Source organism: Tauraco erythrolophus, chromosome 22 (genome assembly GCF_009769465.1).
Source record: "Tauraco erythrolophus isolate bTauEry1 chromosome 22, bTauEry1.pri, whole genome shotgun sequence".
In the NCBI taxonomy this organism is placed as follows: Eukaryota; Metazoa; Chordata; class Aves; order Musophagiformes; family Musophagidae; genus Tauraco; species Tauraco erythrolophus.
Window position 1 is genome coordinate 9,128,173 of NC_141486.1, and position 16,330 is coordinate 9,144,502.

The following is a 16,330-nucleotide window of genomic DNA, read 5'->3' on the forward strand; positions in this document are numbered from 1 at the left end:
TGAAACGGGAGCCCCACGGGCTCTTGCTGAGCCCAGGTTTGCTCTTTCCCTCTTCAAACCAAGAGGATCTTGTTCTGCTCTTCTCTGCTCCTCACACCTCCCTGAGCAGGTCCTCGGTGGTAGGCAGGATGGGTGCTGGTTCATCTCTGGGTGATGTGCTGGGACTCGGAGACTGAAAATAGCTTCACCTTTCATGAGGAAGACCATTAGACCCCCAGAGCAGTTGTACTGGTTGTACAAAATGTTTCCTCTCTGTTGGCCTTTGAAATATAGGTTACCCATACATTTTTAATAGCTCCCTGTAATAGTTTTCTTGTCATCATGCATGAGCAATGGGCATTTTGATCCCTTCAGAGATGCAGACACCAAAGTTGGCATTTGACCTATGCTGGTTTCAGCAAGTAGTCTCCAAGACCTGGCATGTGCAGGTGTCCCACCGTCACCTCGCTCGGTCACTCGAGGTAAGTCACAGCAGCCCGGTGTGATTTGCTGGAGGCAATGTTGCACTTGCACCGTTCTTTCCTCGTCCCAGCCTGTCTGCTCTTGCCTTCGGTGAGGCCGGAGACGGGAGCGGATGTGGCAGCGTGGGCTCTGGGACGCGTCGCGGAGCGGATCCGCAGAGACGGCGCTGGCTCACATTTGGGTTTTGCTCAGCCACCCACAGATGAAGAGACTTGAACCAGGATGCCTTGAGTTAGGGCCATGACACAGCAGCGTGCTTGGATGTCTGATTCATTTTCGACATGGGTGTCATCCCTACCGATGCCGACAGTCGTGTTTGTGGGTAACGCGGCCGTGGCAGGAGCCCCGGTCGTGGGCTGAGCCCTGTGATGTACAAACACAACCATCCCTGATGCAAAGACCTTAAATCACACCCATTGCTGAGTGCTAAATAGAAGCTAAGCAAGTGCCTGGCTAAGTCAGAGCTTCATTTTCCCTCTCCTAGCCTGAAAAATGAGAGAAGGGAATATCTTAATAAATCAGATGACAGCCAGCCTTCAAAATCAGGTCAGCCTAGCTATCGTTCCCCTCCCCTCCTTACACCTTCAGCTCTTTTTCTCACGATGAGCCCAGCCAACCTTCTTGCATCATTCCTTCGGCAGGGCCAGATGGGCGCTGCGCGGGGAGCCGCGGGGATGCGGCATCCGTCGGGTAGAAAAGATGCTGACACGGTGAAACCCCCCCGAGTGGGCAGGCACCAGTGGGGCCAGCTGGAGCGGGAGCTCCCGTGGTACTTCCCAGCTCCAGGATGCCCTCATCTGCAGCTGGATTTGTTGTGCCAGATGCTGTATAAATAGTAGGGCTGTTTGGATAATGAAGTTTTTACTAGCTGGGAGGAAAGTTTGCACTTAGGCAATCAGTGAGTGTCACTCACGCACACGTAGAAATGATAATGTGCACCTCGGCAGAAGTGTTCCTCGCAGTCAGATGTTCTTCTTCTCACCTAAGAGCCTCTCCTGGCACGGAGGCAGGTGCCATCCCAGCCTCTCGAAGAGGCCACGGTGAGAGATGTGTTTCAGCCTTGACTACAACCCTTATTTGCACGCGTGATTGTTAAATTATTCTCTGCAGCGCCGCAGAATAAATGTTCATGAAACTGGTTTGCTCTATTTTGGAGCGTGGGGGTCATAATACTGTGAGATGCTGTTGATTAACTAGTAAATAATGCATAGGCTGATTACCCTTTAGCTGTGTTGACTGTGGGAAAAGGTCAGTGTTGGGATGCGAGCGGGGCTGCTGCTGCTGGGGAAGTGACACCTTCTTAATGAACCTCTTCTCGTTTGACAGGTGCAAAACATGTCCCAGTCGATAGAGGTGTTGGACAGGCGGACTCAGAGAGACCTACAGTACGTTGAGAAGATGGAAAACCAGATGAGGGGACTGGAATCAAAATTTAAGCAAGTGGAAGAAAGCCACAAGCAGCACCTGGCAAGGCAGTTTAAGGTATGTTCGCTTTCGAAACTGCTAACGAAGCTGTGCCCAGGGATTTAGCGGGGTACGCACGGGACCGTGGCCCCAGTCCCATTCAGCTCATGTAGCCGTTGGTCCGTGCCCACCCGTGCAGCTCCCTTCTGTCCAAAGCATGACCAGGTCCAGGTTGCAGCATCGCATCCTAAGCTGCAGCTCATTTTTCTATAGGATAAAAGCATAAATCTCAGCATTCCCGTACCCACAAACCACCTGGGTGCCCCAAATAGGGCAAAAAAAAAAACCCAAAAGTACAACCGTTGCAGCATCTCAGGGATGTTCAGACATCCAGTTTTGAAGCAATGGTGTTGGCAACAGAGCCGACACCTTCTGATGGATTATAGGGTTTTGTCCTGGTGTCCTACAAATGAGAGGTAAAGATATCAGCCTTTTAAATGAGGCTCTTGTTGTCAGCAATGGTCGAACTTTCAAGAACTTGACTGAGAACAAATGAAATTGCCAAAAAGAGGCTGTCAGCAATGTTTGGAATGTTAAATTTTAGTAATGCTTTGGGTTAATAGACATAAGAAACAAATTGGGAAGATTTCTAGTGAAATTTGTGGTTGTTTCTGATCTGCCACCCAGCTGATTCCCATCCTTATTTCTAGGCAGCTGCCCAGCTGGCTGGCATTTTCAAGCAGAATTTTTTTAATTGGTAATGTTAAATACCGAAATACCCAGATTACATCATAAAAAGCTGGGAAGAAGGTTCTTAAAACTTTCCACCAACTCCACCTCCTCCACTCCCTATCTCCAGTTACTGCAGGACCCTAAACTTAGCTCTGCAGTCTGGGTGTGAGGACCATCTTTCTGATTTTAGCATGAGTTTCTTTTTTTTTTTTTTCCTTTTTTTTTTTTCTTCTTTCCTTTCTTTTTTTTTTTTTCTTTTTCTCCTCCATTCCGATGAGTTTAATCCTCCCCATTGCCTGCCAGGGAGCTTGCACCGGGAAGTACAAGTAAATACGAAAATAAATATATTCCCCACAATCAGACCAGAGGAGGGATTTAAATAGGGGATGGGAAGGAAAGAAATGAGGCTGAGAACCGATTTCTGATCCCGTTCAGCCTCGAGCTGCTTCAGCAGCCAGGCAGATGTCACAGCCCTGAGTGCTGGGGACTTGGCCGCTGCGCGATAGTTTGAGCAGCCCCAGGTATACTGGGTGTACTGACATGCTTCATTAACGGGTAGGTGCATGCATATTTATGTCTACTCATTAGCTGCTGGAGCAAAGCATCTTCAACAAAATGCTGCATACCGTGCCTTTAAACGAGGCCTTCATTTAATTTAAAAAGAAAAAAAAAAAAAAAGAAAAGGAAAAAGTCTTCATTTCTGCAAAATAAATTTGATAATGACTTTGATTTTCGTGTTCTTTATAGCATGCCTAAAAACAGCAAGGAGTTTTTGTCTAATTTGCTGCCAAAGCACCATTTTAAATAACAGCCACAGCATTTTGTTTCTGCTAATGCCAGCATTAAAATGTGAGTGGTTTGGAGCTCTTGTGGTGTTTTTTTTTTTTTTTATTTCTCTTTAATTCCGTGAGAGTATTTGTCTATGAATGGCTATCTATATAAGGCAGGTTAGTGAGCTAGATCCTCAACAGTATTTCATTTTCTTGCTTACAGGGCTAACTTAAAAGCAAGTTTTTTCAATGCTGCAGTGACTGAAGAAGCAGTTCACTCCCATGTAACCATGAAAAGAGGGCCACAGAGCATTTTGCACCATGCATTGATTTTTTTGATTATTTTCCAAATTAGCACCATATCTCACTAAGGAACCTTGAACCACACAACCAAGATCTTCCTTTGCATGCAATTGTAGATGCATTTCATGAATAGTTTGAAACCCTTGTCAATGCATATATATATTATTTATTTTTTTTTTTTGGAAAGAAAAAAAAAAAGAACTCTTTGTGTATGTGATCTGAAGCATGTAACCCTAAGATGTTGCATTCTAAAAATGACAAATAAAGGCCTTTCCCAAATATTTTGGTGTTCTGCAGCCTGTTTAATATGTTCTTTCCAATACATCATTTGGACCAAAATAATAATTAAAATAATTTTAATGATAATAATTGTGGGATATGAAGCTTGCACTCACGTAGGAAGCAACCAGGTCAAGGCAGAGTGTTGCAGATTTTTGCACGCATAGCACTGAACCAAGCTTATTTTAACCTTGCAGGCAATAAAAGCGAAAATGGAGGAACTTAGGCCTTTGATACCAGTGTTGGAAGAGTACAAAGCCGATGCAAAATTGGTATTGCAGTTTAAAGAGGAGGTCCAGAATCTGACGTCAGTTCTAAACGAACTCCAGGAAGAGATTGGCGCCTATGACTACGAAGAGCTTCAGAACAGAGTGTCAAATCTTGAAGAAAGGCTTCGTGCATGCATGCAAAAATTAGGTAGGCTCAGAACAACATGGTGGCACCGGCTCAACACCATCAATGTTAAACCACGCATCCCATCCGGAGGCAGAGATGCAGGACTGGGCATCTCCTCGTGCCTTGCCTGGCTGTAAGGGATGAGCTCGCACAGCCGGCTCCGATCCTGCAAACACTCACGCTGGAAGCACCATCAGTCTCGGGAGCAGTCCTGCTGAGGATTGCTTGCGTGACCGATGTTGCTTCGTGGCGTAAGTGCTTCAGGATCGGGCCCTTGAGTAGGCATGTGACTTTTTGCAGCGTTTGCATAAGCGGGCGGCGCAGCGCGGTGAGCGCGTGGCCGGCGGCGAGCGGCGCTTATGCAAAGCGAACACATGCAGCCCCTTTCGCTTGCGCATCCGCGGCCGACCCTTGGGCTCCCTCGGACCCGGCGCGGCCGCACGGGGCTCGGCGCGCCGCTCGGGGGGGCGGGGGTGCAGCCTGTGACTCGGTTTCCCTTCTCCCTTTTGCATCTTGCAAACCCCTATAGAGAAGAGCATGACGTAGCCGCTGCGGGTTCGTGGTTTGCTCTGGATTATGCCACGGGTAGGATATGAATCTTCCCCATCTCTCCCGTTCCCGGAGGGAGCAGGGAGCCCCTTCCATCAGGCCAAGTAACCAGGAATGCTAAAACCCAAGGGATCCCCCTGTAATCTCATTCAGAGGGTATTAATTGCCTGATGGCTGTGGGTCTGTTGTGGGGAGACACAAACCCAGTGTCCGACCCCAAAGGTGGGGTGGAGAAGGGGGGAAGAAGGGCACTGCCTTCCGCAGCTGCAGGAAATCTCCCCACCGTTTGTTGGCCTAGCTCTGGCTTGATTTAATTTCTACTTACATTATTGGCTTTCTTGTTAAGCAATTTAGATAATCTAAACACATTAACTGCTCTGCAGTCTATTTTGGTAGCACATATGAAATTACACTCTCAGGTAACTTCATGGAAGATCAGATCTCTTCCGAGCACTTTATATCCTTGGCAAGGTAACACTTTCTTTCTCTCTTGTCTCTGCTGGTGGGATTGCTTGTGCTTGTTTCTAGATGCCTCCTCGCTTCTGTGAGCAGCCGCCTCCCCTCTATTTCTCCCTGTATCTCCATCCTGATGCCTTGTACGTCCCTTACAAGCTCGCTATCACTCAAAATCTTGGAGAGGAAAGTGAATTTCCACGTAAGCGTGGATGCTCAGAGGTATTTGAAATATGAGCCTGCAGTGAGTCATGCACCAACAGAGAATCATGGAATGGTTAGGGTTGGAAGGGACCTCAAAGATCATCTAGTTCCAGTCCCTGGTGTAGGGGCACCTTCCACTACACCAGGTTGCTCAAAGCCCCATCCAACGTGGCCTTGAACACTTCCAGGGATGGGGAAGCCACAGCTTCTCTGGGCAACCTGTTCCAGTGCCTCACCACCCTCATTGTAAAAAATTTCTTCCTTAGATCTAATCTAAATCTCCCCTCTTTCAGTTTAAAGCCATTGCCCCTTGTCCTGTCACTACATGCCCTTGTCAAAAGCCTCATACCCCCAGGAGCTGGCTGGGCAGCAGGTGTAACCCACCCTCTGCAGCTGAGTGCGAGGGCAGAGCCTGATTCCTCATTTATTAATGAGTGCTGATGTGCCCAGCCTTGGTTCGGGGGCAGAACAGCTGAGGTGAGCCGTGCCATCGCTCTGGCCGTGTCTGCGGTCCTGCTCCTTGCCTCGTGATGGCCATGGGGAAGGCAGGGAAGTCCAGACCTTGTCCTCACCCACTTCAGTCTCACCCTGAAAGCTTAAATGGGGACAGAAATGATGGAGGTTATAATGACTTGGTGTTTTCTGTGTTAGCAGTACCTCATACCTGAAGCTTTATCCCATGGGGACCATACAGACATCTCAGGAATGACAGTCCTGCAGTGGGTAAGATAAGGAACAATGGAGAACAGGCCCAGGAGTGTCTGGTTGACCAAGGTCACATAGCAAAACCCCCAGCAGCCCCACACCACCTGTGCAGGGCAGCTCTGCCCTGCAGATGGCTCTTCTCATTCCTCTGCTGCTGAAGTCAGAGGTGGGTGTGATGAGAGGAGGGAATCACTTGCTGTATCTGTAGCCTTCAGCCCATCTCCTGAGGATGAGGAGGAGCTGTGGGTGATATGGAGAGGGAACAGCAGCAGGACCAGGGATTTGGGTCTGGGCTGTAGGAGTGCTTTCCCAGGCACAGTTCCTTAAATAAAACCGTCTTGGACCCCACAACCCCTCTCCAGCCCAGCCCAGGCTGACTCCACCAGAGCCAGGGAAGCTGTGATGATCCTCCTGTGGAACTTGGACAGACTTTAAGATGTAGCCCTCAAACCAAAAACTTAGAGTTTGTTCTTGGACCATTAGCCCGTTCTGCTCTGGGCCATATCTTGGCTCGTTACGTCCCCCGCATGCCCAGGTTCTCCAGCTGGGACATTCACCCAAGGCAGTAGCCCAGGTAAGACTGACTGAGAAGTTGTGGATGCTCCATCCCTGGAAGTGTCCAAGGCCAGGTTGGATGAGGCTTTGAGCAACCTGGTGTAGTGGAAGGTGTCCCTGCCCATGGCAGGAGTGTTGGAACTAGATGATCTTTGATGTCCCTTCCAACCCAAACTGTTCTGTGATTCTATGGGGCAGTTAGAATGGTAAGCTCTTGCCAGCAACTTTTTCTAGAAGCTTTTTGGATTTTTTTTTTTTATATTTTCGAGGCTTTATTTGGGCTTTTTGGCTGTGCCCCTTCTTTTTCCCCTTGCTCTCTCTGTGACCATGGGGTCAGAGCAGCTTTTCTGCCTTGGGGCATTGCAGCACCCCTGGGTGCTCACGGAGATGGACATTGAGTCTCACAAGGGTTTGCCTGTGAGGGTTTGCTGCCCGCCCAGGAGGGTGATTTATTTGGTCATTTAACAGCAAACAGCACAGATTGAATTTCCAATGTTGTTTATCATTCCGGAGTGTAAACCAGTGAAAATGGTAGTTAATTGAGTTAAATTGGGGTAACAACCTTACAGACACTTTGCTGCCGCACGCCGAGGCCCTGTTTGCTGCAGATTGCTCTTTGCTGCCAACGATCTGCTCAGATGGATTCACCAATGTTTCAGGGAGCACGTTTTAGCTTAGGTTTGCTCCTGCGTGGGCCAGCGGTGCTGCTCACCTGGTGCATGTTCACCTGCTGGAGCTCAGGATACGGCTTACAGCACCCGGACCAGGATGGGGAACTGCCACGATAAGTGTGGGACTTGGGAAGGGGAGGGGATGTGCCCCCCATCCAATGGACCCATCCCCTGGGCAGCACTGATGCTCGATGGTGCAGCAGCATTTTCCTTAGACAAGGTCCTGTTTCCCATTTTGGGTTTCCTAAGCATTATTGATGGATCAATAGTGAAAACCCTTCCTGACCCTGGCATGTGTGTGAAGGGGAAAAAAATCAATAATGGCACGTCCAATCTGTTAGTCTGTTTACACTCTTCGAGATCACTATTTATACAGGGATTTTAACGTTTCCATTAATGTTCCTAAGAGGAGCCTTGGAGGAGCGGAGAGGTTGTCACTCCTTGATTTGAGGGGGAATTTAACTCGGCTGCGCTCCACGGACTCTCGTTTGCTGGATAGCATGAGCTTTCCCTGACTCCTGCAAAAAATCTCAGCCCATGATCCTAGTGCAGAGATGGGGACAGAGCCCTGCCAGCCTGTCCCAGGCATTTTTGGGATGGGGGACTCTCAGCTGGGCAACAGGGAGGAGTGCAGGGTACAACCCAGCTGCCGCAGCCCCGTCCCTGCTGCAGAGGGCTGGGACAGGGATGGGAGGATGGATCAGACCTCAGCTTTGTGGGAAGCCCAAGCTGGGAAGATGCTCAGCTGTGGCAGTAGCAGCCCGAGCAGAACTGGAGTCCAGAAGGAGACGGTGCTGGTGTCGGCGCAGCGGCTGCGTTGGCGGAGAAATTGCCGCTGAGCTGCGAAACATCGCATGTGGGCTGGATCTTAGGAGAAAGATGGAGCGGAGGTGGTGGTATCCTGGGAGGACGGTAGTGCTTGTTTTAACTGCCTGGAGGAAAGCGTGTCTTCTCCTGCTGGAAAGGTCCTTGTGCAGCGAGAGGAAGGGGCTGTGTGCATGGAGGTGGTGTTTTGGGGTCTCGGCTGCTCTGCTGAGCTGCAGGAGGGCAGGTCGGAGGCAGTTGGCTGGGTCAGCCTGCAGGGTCACTTGGGAAGAGGCTGATTTGTGCCGTTTTCCAGGAACAGGGACATGCGGGTCTCTGTGGGCCACAGGTCCAGGGACCTGACTAGTGCTGGGGCAACTGGAGTGAAAACAGATCCTCTATGCATGCCCCAAAAGCTGCCGTTCACAGGCTTCTCCTGTGTCCTGGACTCATAGATGGGCACCAGGTCGTGCTTTCCTGTTGCACATCCGTCCTGGAATGACTTGAAATGCCCGTAGCATCCCGTGCTCCTGCCATCCCAATGGGAGAGGAGGTTTGCTGCTGAGCCGTGGGGGCTGGGCTGCCCGGAGCACAGGGAGATGCAGGAATCCTATCTGGTGAGCTACTGCTCTGATCCAAGCCGTGACATGTCCAAGGGAAGCAGTAGCAGAGTCCGTTCTGCCTCCAGGAAAGTAATCTTCCTGTTTTTAATGATTGCTGGCCTCATAGAAGGGGGAAAAAAAGCTGATGGCGTCGGGAGTGTGGTGTGCATCTCAGCAGGAACGGACGGGTGAATGAGGATGGCTGTAGTTGTAGTTGTCCATCCCTGGGTGGTAAGCCCATGGGAGCTGCAGGAACATAGCTAACTAGGGGCCTTAAAGCATTAGGTTGCAGGATCCATTCGAAACCTTCCCCCGAGCATCTGGGTGCTATGATAGATGGATGTACACCAAGAAAGAAAACACCATTCCCTGTGTAAGAGCAACCCATTGCATTGCTGAAGAGCTGCTGTGAATGTGCCTCCAGCTAAATGTGTATGAGATGTAGCCTCACTACTTGCGAACAACACTAGTTTACCCTTATCAACTGCTGCTGCTTTTTTTAAAAAAAATTTTTTTTTTTTAATCAATGAGCTTTCATACAACCTTTCTCTCCAGGGAAATGCAAGGAAGGAGATAAAGTGACAGCAATGTAGGGCTGCGATAATGGAAGGCAGCACTGAGCAGATCTGTGATTAGAGAAAGACTGGTCCTCTGCAAGGGGAATTTGCAAGACATTAAGCACTTATTATTTTAACCCATTGCATGCCTTTGTCAATACTTTGCTCTCTTCCTGAGCTGAGAGGTTTTGAATGCATCAAACAGGCAGGACAGATTCCCATAGGTCAGGAAATCTCTCTGCTTTTTGGTGAGATCTCTCTCTATCTGCCTGGTGTCTGAAGGCTGTGGGAAGACTGATGGTCCCATTGGCCATGTCATGCTGGTGTGTATCAAGAATATCTTCATCTGTTTTATGCCCCGGACCGAGGTGACCCCTTTGTCCATAGCTCAGAGCTAGGGCAGGTGGATGTGTCCCATGGCCGTGATCAGGACTATAAAGGGGCAGATGAGAACAGGCTGAGCAGAGAGGCAGCTAAGAGATGTTGCAGAGCGTACATACTGGAAACGTTCAAGGTCAGGTTGGATGGGGCTTTGAGTGACCTGATCTAGTTGGAAGATGTCCCTGCTCATTGCAGGGGGTTTGGACAAGATGACCTTTAATGGTCCCTTCTAACTCAAACCATTCTATGATGCAGAAGGACCTTGACCTGCGCTGGCAGAGCTCTACCTGCGTTTCAGCAGCATCTCCACAAGCTCCCACCTGTGGCCCCAGCCCCGGGTACCCCCACTGAGCACCGAGGCCATCGGTATTGCAGTGCAGCTGGCCCAGCACCCAGAGCCACCCCTCCATCCCCGAACCACCACCTTCCCCTTCCCAGCCTGCCAGAGGCTTCCACATCAAAAAGGAGAAGTCAGGAAACACCTTCTGAACTTCAGGTTGTGCCTGTCACCCTGGTGCCGCTGACCTTGGCTTCTCTTGCTCAGGAGATGCTGCTGTGGGACCAGTTCTGCTCTGAATGTGTCCAGGTTTTAAATGAGTGCCCCCGTCGCAACAGACCATCCAACATGAGCCCCCAGCCCCTCTCGTAGCATCTTCATCTCTTTGCCTGTCATTCCTTAACACACATGTGCCAAAATGCTGGTGTTGCAGGAGACCAGAATGGCAGCTTTGCTGAAACTGGGGGAAAATTGTTGGAAATAGGAACTCAGTGTATGGCTGCACCTTCGATGCTGAGGCTGTAGCATTGCAGGCATCTATTCATGGGTTTCCCAGAGGGGTGCTGGGTTCAGCATCAGGGGACAGAACCATGGGAGGGAAACAAGCTGCCAGAGGCAGCCAGCACAGCAAGCTGGGGAGAGGTGCTGCTGCTCAACCTCGTGTTTAGGGCTGAAGAACACAGCGAGGCACTTAGCTGAGCTTGCAAATGTGCTGACCTGCCTGCTGAATTCAGTGACATGAAACCAACAGTGTGGAGCACCTAAATATGCTTCAAAACCTGACTCGTAGCACTGTGCGGGTGCACGTCCCTGTTGGGTGATACTGAGTCTGGGCAGGATTCCCAGGGCAGCTCCGAGGGGCTCTGGGGACACCCCCCTCCTGCCTTCCATCCCTCAGGTTCCCTTCCTGGAGCTGGCAAAGCCCTGGCTGGTGGAGGAGACAGGAGGAGTGAATTCCTCAGTGCCTCCTAAGTGTGCAGACACGAGAGGGAACAGAGGAGGTGGCTGGTAGAAGCTGGTAAATGGTCTTTGCAAGGAAAAGATTTATATTGCATATCATTTCCCACCTTTTTTTTTTTTTTTTTTTCCCTCTTTTGCATAACTTGTAACAAATGCATGTTTCCAGCAGGGCTGGAATAGACACGTCTGTCTTTTTATCTTGGCTGCACCCACTCTATTATAGCAGAAATGAGCAGAGCTATTCAGCTAATTTCTCCACCTGGCTGCTCGACCCTGGCTAACTCTTCTCATTTTCTATTCTGCGAGATGAGCAGCGCGGCTGGTTCCAGAAAGCTTGTTTTCTTGGGGGCAGTGCAATAAGGACGATTGTTATTAAGAGGCATGGAAACAAACAAAAGCATCTGACAGTTGCTCTCGGCCTAATTACCTCTAATTAAATAAAAACAGAGCTGCCCATCAGCGGGGGAGAGCAGCAAGCAGAGCGGTGCGGGTGATGGCCGGTGCTGGTGCCCCTCGTTGTGGCTTCGGGGCTGGTTGGCAAAGACCCACCGCCGAAGGCGCCGTGGCGGTGCTCTGACGTGGTGCTCACCAGCCTTGCACTCTTTTTCAGCTTGTGGCAAGCTGACGGGAATAAGTGATCCAATCACAATTAAAACCTCGGGGTCCAGGTTCGGATCGTGGATGACGGACCCTCTCGCTCCTGAGGGAGAGAACAAGGTAAGACCGTGACGGCTTCATCCCTATGTTCCTACCTCCACCGACACGACCGAGATCATTGAAAACTCATTACATCCAAGCACTGAAGCCCAGGTATAGCCCTGTGAAACCTGTGGAAGGTCTTAATTCATCTGAAGGGGCTCTGCTGGCCTCCTCTGCAGCAGGAGGTGGCTGAGGACCCCGCAGGGAGGGAGGATGAGGAGGGGCTGAGCAGCCCTGTGCAGTGGTCCCTTCCTGGGGCAGGTGAAACTCAGTGGTCTCGGAAGTGTCACCGTGAGGTCTGTGCCCCCTGTGGGAGGGAAGAATCAAATAATTGGGTTTCTCATCTGGGTTTGGCAGCTGGGAGGGAGCTGGGGCCGAGCAGAGGGACCCATGGTCCTGGTCCCTGCTGCTCTTCTGCTGCTGAGTGCCTCCAATAATGTCGTCTGACTCCATTTGTCCTCCATCCTCCACCTTCACTGTTGTGAGGAATTAACTGACTGCAGCCGGAGAGAGATTTGGTTTGCTTTGTTTTGGTCTTTTTTTTTTTTTTTTTCCCCCATTCAGACCATTCAGTTTTGATCCCGAGGAGGTAGGAGGCCAATAACTGGCTGAAAATCAATCCAGGCTTCCCATGACTGATGGAATGGAAAATATCTCGAGTGTTTGCTGAGGGTTTGCAGGCAGCAAACCAAAACAAAAAGCACAGAGCTTGGCTGCATGGTAATTCCCGCCTTCGTGCAGCATCCTTCATCAAAGGATGAAGGCACCAGCAAGGGCTGCATCAGGGCAGCTGTTTTGAGAGCTCTGCCCCGTGATGGCCTTTCTGTAGCTAAGGGAGGATGAGGGATGCTCTGGAGAAGCCGCCCCTGGGGATGGCTCCGTTTGCCTGTGGATGTGCAGCAATGAAGCAGCAGCGACTTGAGATGTTGGGCTCTTTCCTTCCAGCAGCCAACTGGTTGGCACTGGTTCCCCAATATGACACCTCCGTGTTTTACAGTTATTAAACTAAATTTCACCTATAGCCCTGATATGACCCTAATGATGAAGTGGGATGGGAGGGCTCTCCCCACATCACATCTTGTGTTACTCAAGAGAGGGGACAGACTTGTCCCCTTCGGGCTGCGTTCGCTGCATCCCTCAGCACTGACGTGATCTACACATCTGTGAAGGAAGAGTCAGGCCTGTTGCAGCTGAAGCTGGTTGATCAAATGCTAAAGATCTTCCCGTGTCTTCAGAGAGTTTTGTCTCACCAGTATTTTTTAATATTTTTTTTTACCCTTGCCTTTTTCTGCAGTGTATTTTTGTCGTGAGAGTAGACAAGCAGTTTTCCCTGAACTGGAGCTCAAGCTTCACAGGCGTGTGTGTGTACATAAATACACAAATCTACTGGGAATTTTATTAGAAACACACAATCAAGTGAACTTCGTTGGCTACCCGGCAGAGGGGGAAACTGGTGATGGGGAGAGATGGGCAGTTTATCATACCCATCTCATGTCGCCAAGGCCCAAGAAGTCTTTGGTGGTTTGTGTGGTCATTTGTTCATGTCATGAAATCATTGAATGCAACTGGGGAAAATTGGGAGTGTTGCAGGAGCAGCGAGGCAGGGGTGGGTGCTTGACGCTGGAATTGATGTGTGTCGGCAGGAGAAGGTTGCTCAGAGCCAGTCAGTGTGATGAGACGTTGCTGTCCATCGATCTCCACTTCTCCAAAGCGTGAAATGCCCTTGGGTCCTGCCACCTTGCAGCACGACATGGGGTTCTGCTCTTCTGGGCTCCTCTTTGTCTCAAAGCGGAGCGCAATGCATTGGCGTGAGCAATTTTGTAATGCCAAGTAATGAAACGGGAGCAGCAAAGAGACAATCAGTTTTCTGTTTTTTTTTTTCTATAATTTCCCAAGCTGTTTTAGTTGAATGCAGGCATTTCATTAAATAAGGAATTCTCTCCAGCACCACGTCTGACAGCAGAAGCTCTCCCAGGCTGCTGGCACTTCTCTGCCGTGGGCCCAGGGCACTGCATGGTTTTTCTCTGGTGCTTTTGCAGCCATCCTCAAGCCCACAGTGGAGGTGTGGAGGTCAGAGCCACTTCCACACGCTCATTCCCCATCTCTGCAGTGTTTCTAGGGAGGTGACAGTGGAAGGAGGGCTGAAGTTCCCAACAAAGTTTTTGCAGACCCCACTCGGCCTTTCCAATAGAGCAGCCAAAAGCAGTTTACAAGCACCCACCGTGTGTAAATGTTTGTCTGCTCTTCTAAGGGACCCTGGAGACAGCCCTACTGCAGAGACGATGCCATGAGATTTTGCAAGGGCTTTGCAAAAGAAGTTTGCATTACAATGTAACCCAAATCTGCATCCTTAAAGGCTTCTCTCTTGCTATTTAATTTACTTTTTCTCCTTCCTGAGCAGTTTCTACAGAAAGCAGCTCTCATTTTTAGGTAACAACTGTGTACAGAACATCACTCAATTCTTCTTGATGTTAACTGCAGGGCTTGGTCATTTGCCTCAGAACTGGTTTCATATGACAAAAGCTTTTTTTTTTTGAGGAGTCTAGACAGTGTCCCTAGTGAACTGGTGCTTAAATGATGATGTAAAATCTCTGCCTCCTCTACTGATAGCAAGATTTTGATGTCTTTGCCTCTTACGTTTTAGCGGCCTTGGTTTCAGCTTTTGATGCAGAAGTGTCTGATTTTAAAACCAATATGGACTTTGCCTGAGTTTCCTTGACAATGAGGGATTGCATCCATCGCTTCTGCGTGCCAAATTAATGGAGTTGTGCGCAGCCGCCGGTATCGTTTACTGAGTGCTGCCACGATGGGGCTTACGGGAAGCGAAAGTGGCATCAACATAACACACAGAGTTTAGCCAGGGAAAAGATGTTAATTGCCCTCTGGAAGGATGGTGCTGGTCATGGCACTCCCAGGGAACCTCTTCAGCTCCCAGGTTCCCAGGGAGATACCAGATTACCCCCCAGGAAAGCTTTGCTATCCAGTTGATTTCTTGGCTGATCTGAGGTTCCAAAAATTGGGTTTATTTCTGGGCGCAGGTGGCAGGTGTTGGGCACATCGTTTTCCAGCGGGTTGGATTCCTTGCTCTGGATTTCACTCCCAGCTCAGTTTCTAGGGTGATGTGCAAAGGGCTCAGCAGGTCTCCGCTGGTTTCTAACCCCACGTGTTTCTGTTGCTCGCCCAGGTCTGGTACATGGACAGCTACCACAACAACCGCTTCGTGCGTGAATATAAATCCATGGCAGATTTCATGAATACTGACAATTTTACCTCTCACCGTCTCCCTCACCCGTGGTCAGGCACTGGTCAAGTGGTCTACAATGGCTCTATCTATTTCAATAAATACCAAAGCCACATAATTATCAGGTTTGACTTGAAAACAGAGACCATTCTCAAGACTCGCAGCCTGGATTATGCCGGCTACAACAACATGTACCACTACGCCTGGGGTGGCCACTCGGACATTGACCTCATGGTGGACGAGAACGGGCTGTGGGCTGTCTACGCCACCAACCAGAACGCGGGCAACATTGTCATCAGCAAGTTGGACCCCAACACCCTGCAGAGCCTCCAGACCTGGAACACCAGCTACCCGAAACGCAGCGCCGGGGAGGCCTTCATCATCTGCGGCACGCTCTACGTCACCAACGGCTACTCGGGAGGCACCAAGGTGCACTACGCCTACCAGACCAACGCCTCCACCTACGAGTACATCGACATCCCCTTCCAAAACAAGTACTCGCACATTTCCATGTTGGACTACAACCCCAAGGATCGGGCCCTCTATGCCTGGAACAACGGGCACCAAATACTTTACAATGTCACCCTCTTCCACGTCATCAGGTCTGACGAGTTGTAGTCCATCCTTGTTTAGAAACTGATTTAGAAACAAAACAAAAAAAAAAAAGGGAGAAGCAAATTTAAAAACAGAAATACTAATATCAAGGAAACACACTTTAAATAAGTAAATATATAAACAGCTGCCAAAATTAAGACCAACGTCGTGGAGGATTATTCAGCATAAACCTGACAGATCAGCATTACCTCTACATTTTAGAAGTCTGGCCCTGTGTTATAGACTCATGAATACCCATGTACTTGCAGCTGGAACTGCACTTAAAGAACCACTTCAGTTTTGGGTTTTGTTTCGTTTCTGTTCTGATAGCAAACCTATAGTACATACTAAAGAAGTAAGGCAATGACTGTTGAAAGTTTATCCTTGGGAGACTCGCTCTCTTCTGTATGTGGGTTGCATGGACATTTTCCCGACATCACGGTCAGCTGTGATGGATGTGTGATTTGTATTTCTAAGCAGAAAAAGCTGACCCGTGAGGAGCTCTCGCTGTCTGAACAAGACCTATCACAGGTTAGTTTTCTTCGCCTTCCATTGCAGCTACTGTCTCTCAACTGTGTTCTTGTCACTTAGATTAACTGTGCTGAGACCCGAAGTAGCTCATGGATCTGTGTCTTAGTAACTATTAAACACGATGGTTTAAGTATGTATTATGAACAAGTTGTTGTACCCATATTGTTTGAACTTATGTATTCAGCAAATATATTGTATAAT

General features: G+C 49.4%; 1 protein-coding gene across 2 annotated transcripts in view; it reads left to right on the forward strand.

Annotated features, from left to right (window-relative positions):
• The window catches only part of OLFM1 (olfactomedin 1), a 32,381-nt gene extending 16,759 nt beyond the window's left edge, over positions 1–15,622 (forward strand). For both annotated transcript variants that reach the window (XM_086625089.1, XM_086625088.1), the window contains exons 3-6: positions 1,789–1,944; positions 4,148–4,367; positions 11,675–11,781; positions 14,948–15,622. In XM_086625089.1, coding sequence (XP_086481215.1) covers positions 1,789–1,944; positions 4,148–4,367; positions 11,675–11,781; positions 14,948–15,622 — 1,158 coding nt within the window. The remainder of the gene's footprint in view (positions 1–1,788; positions 1,945–4,147; positions 4,368–11,674; positions 11,782–14,947) is intronic.
• The last annotated feature ends 708 nt before the right edge of the window (positions 15,623–16,330 follow it).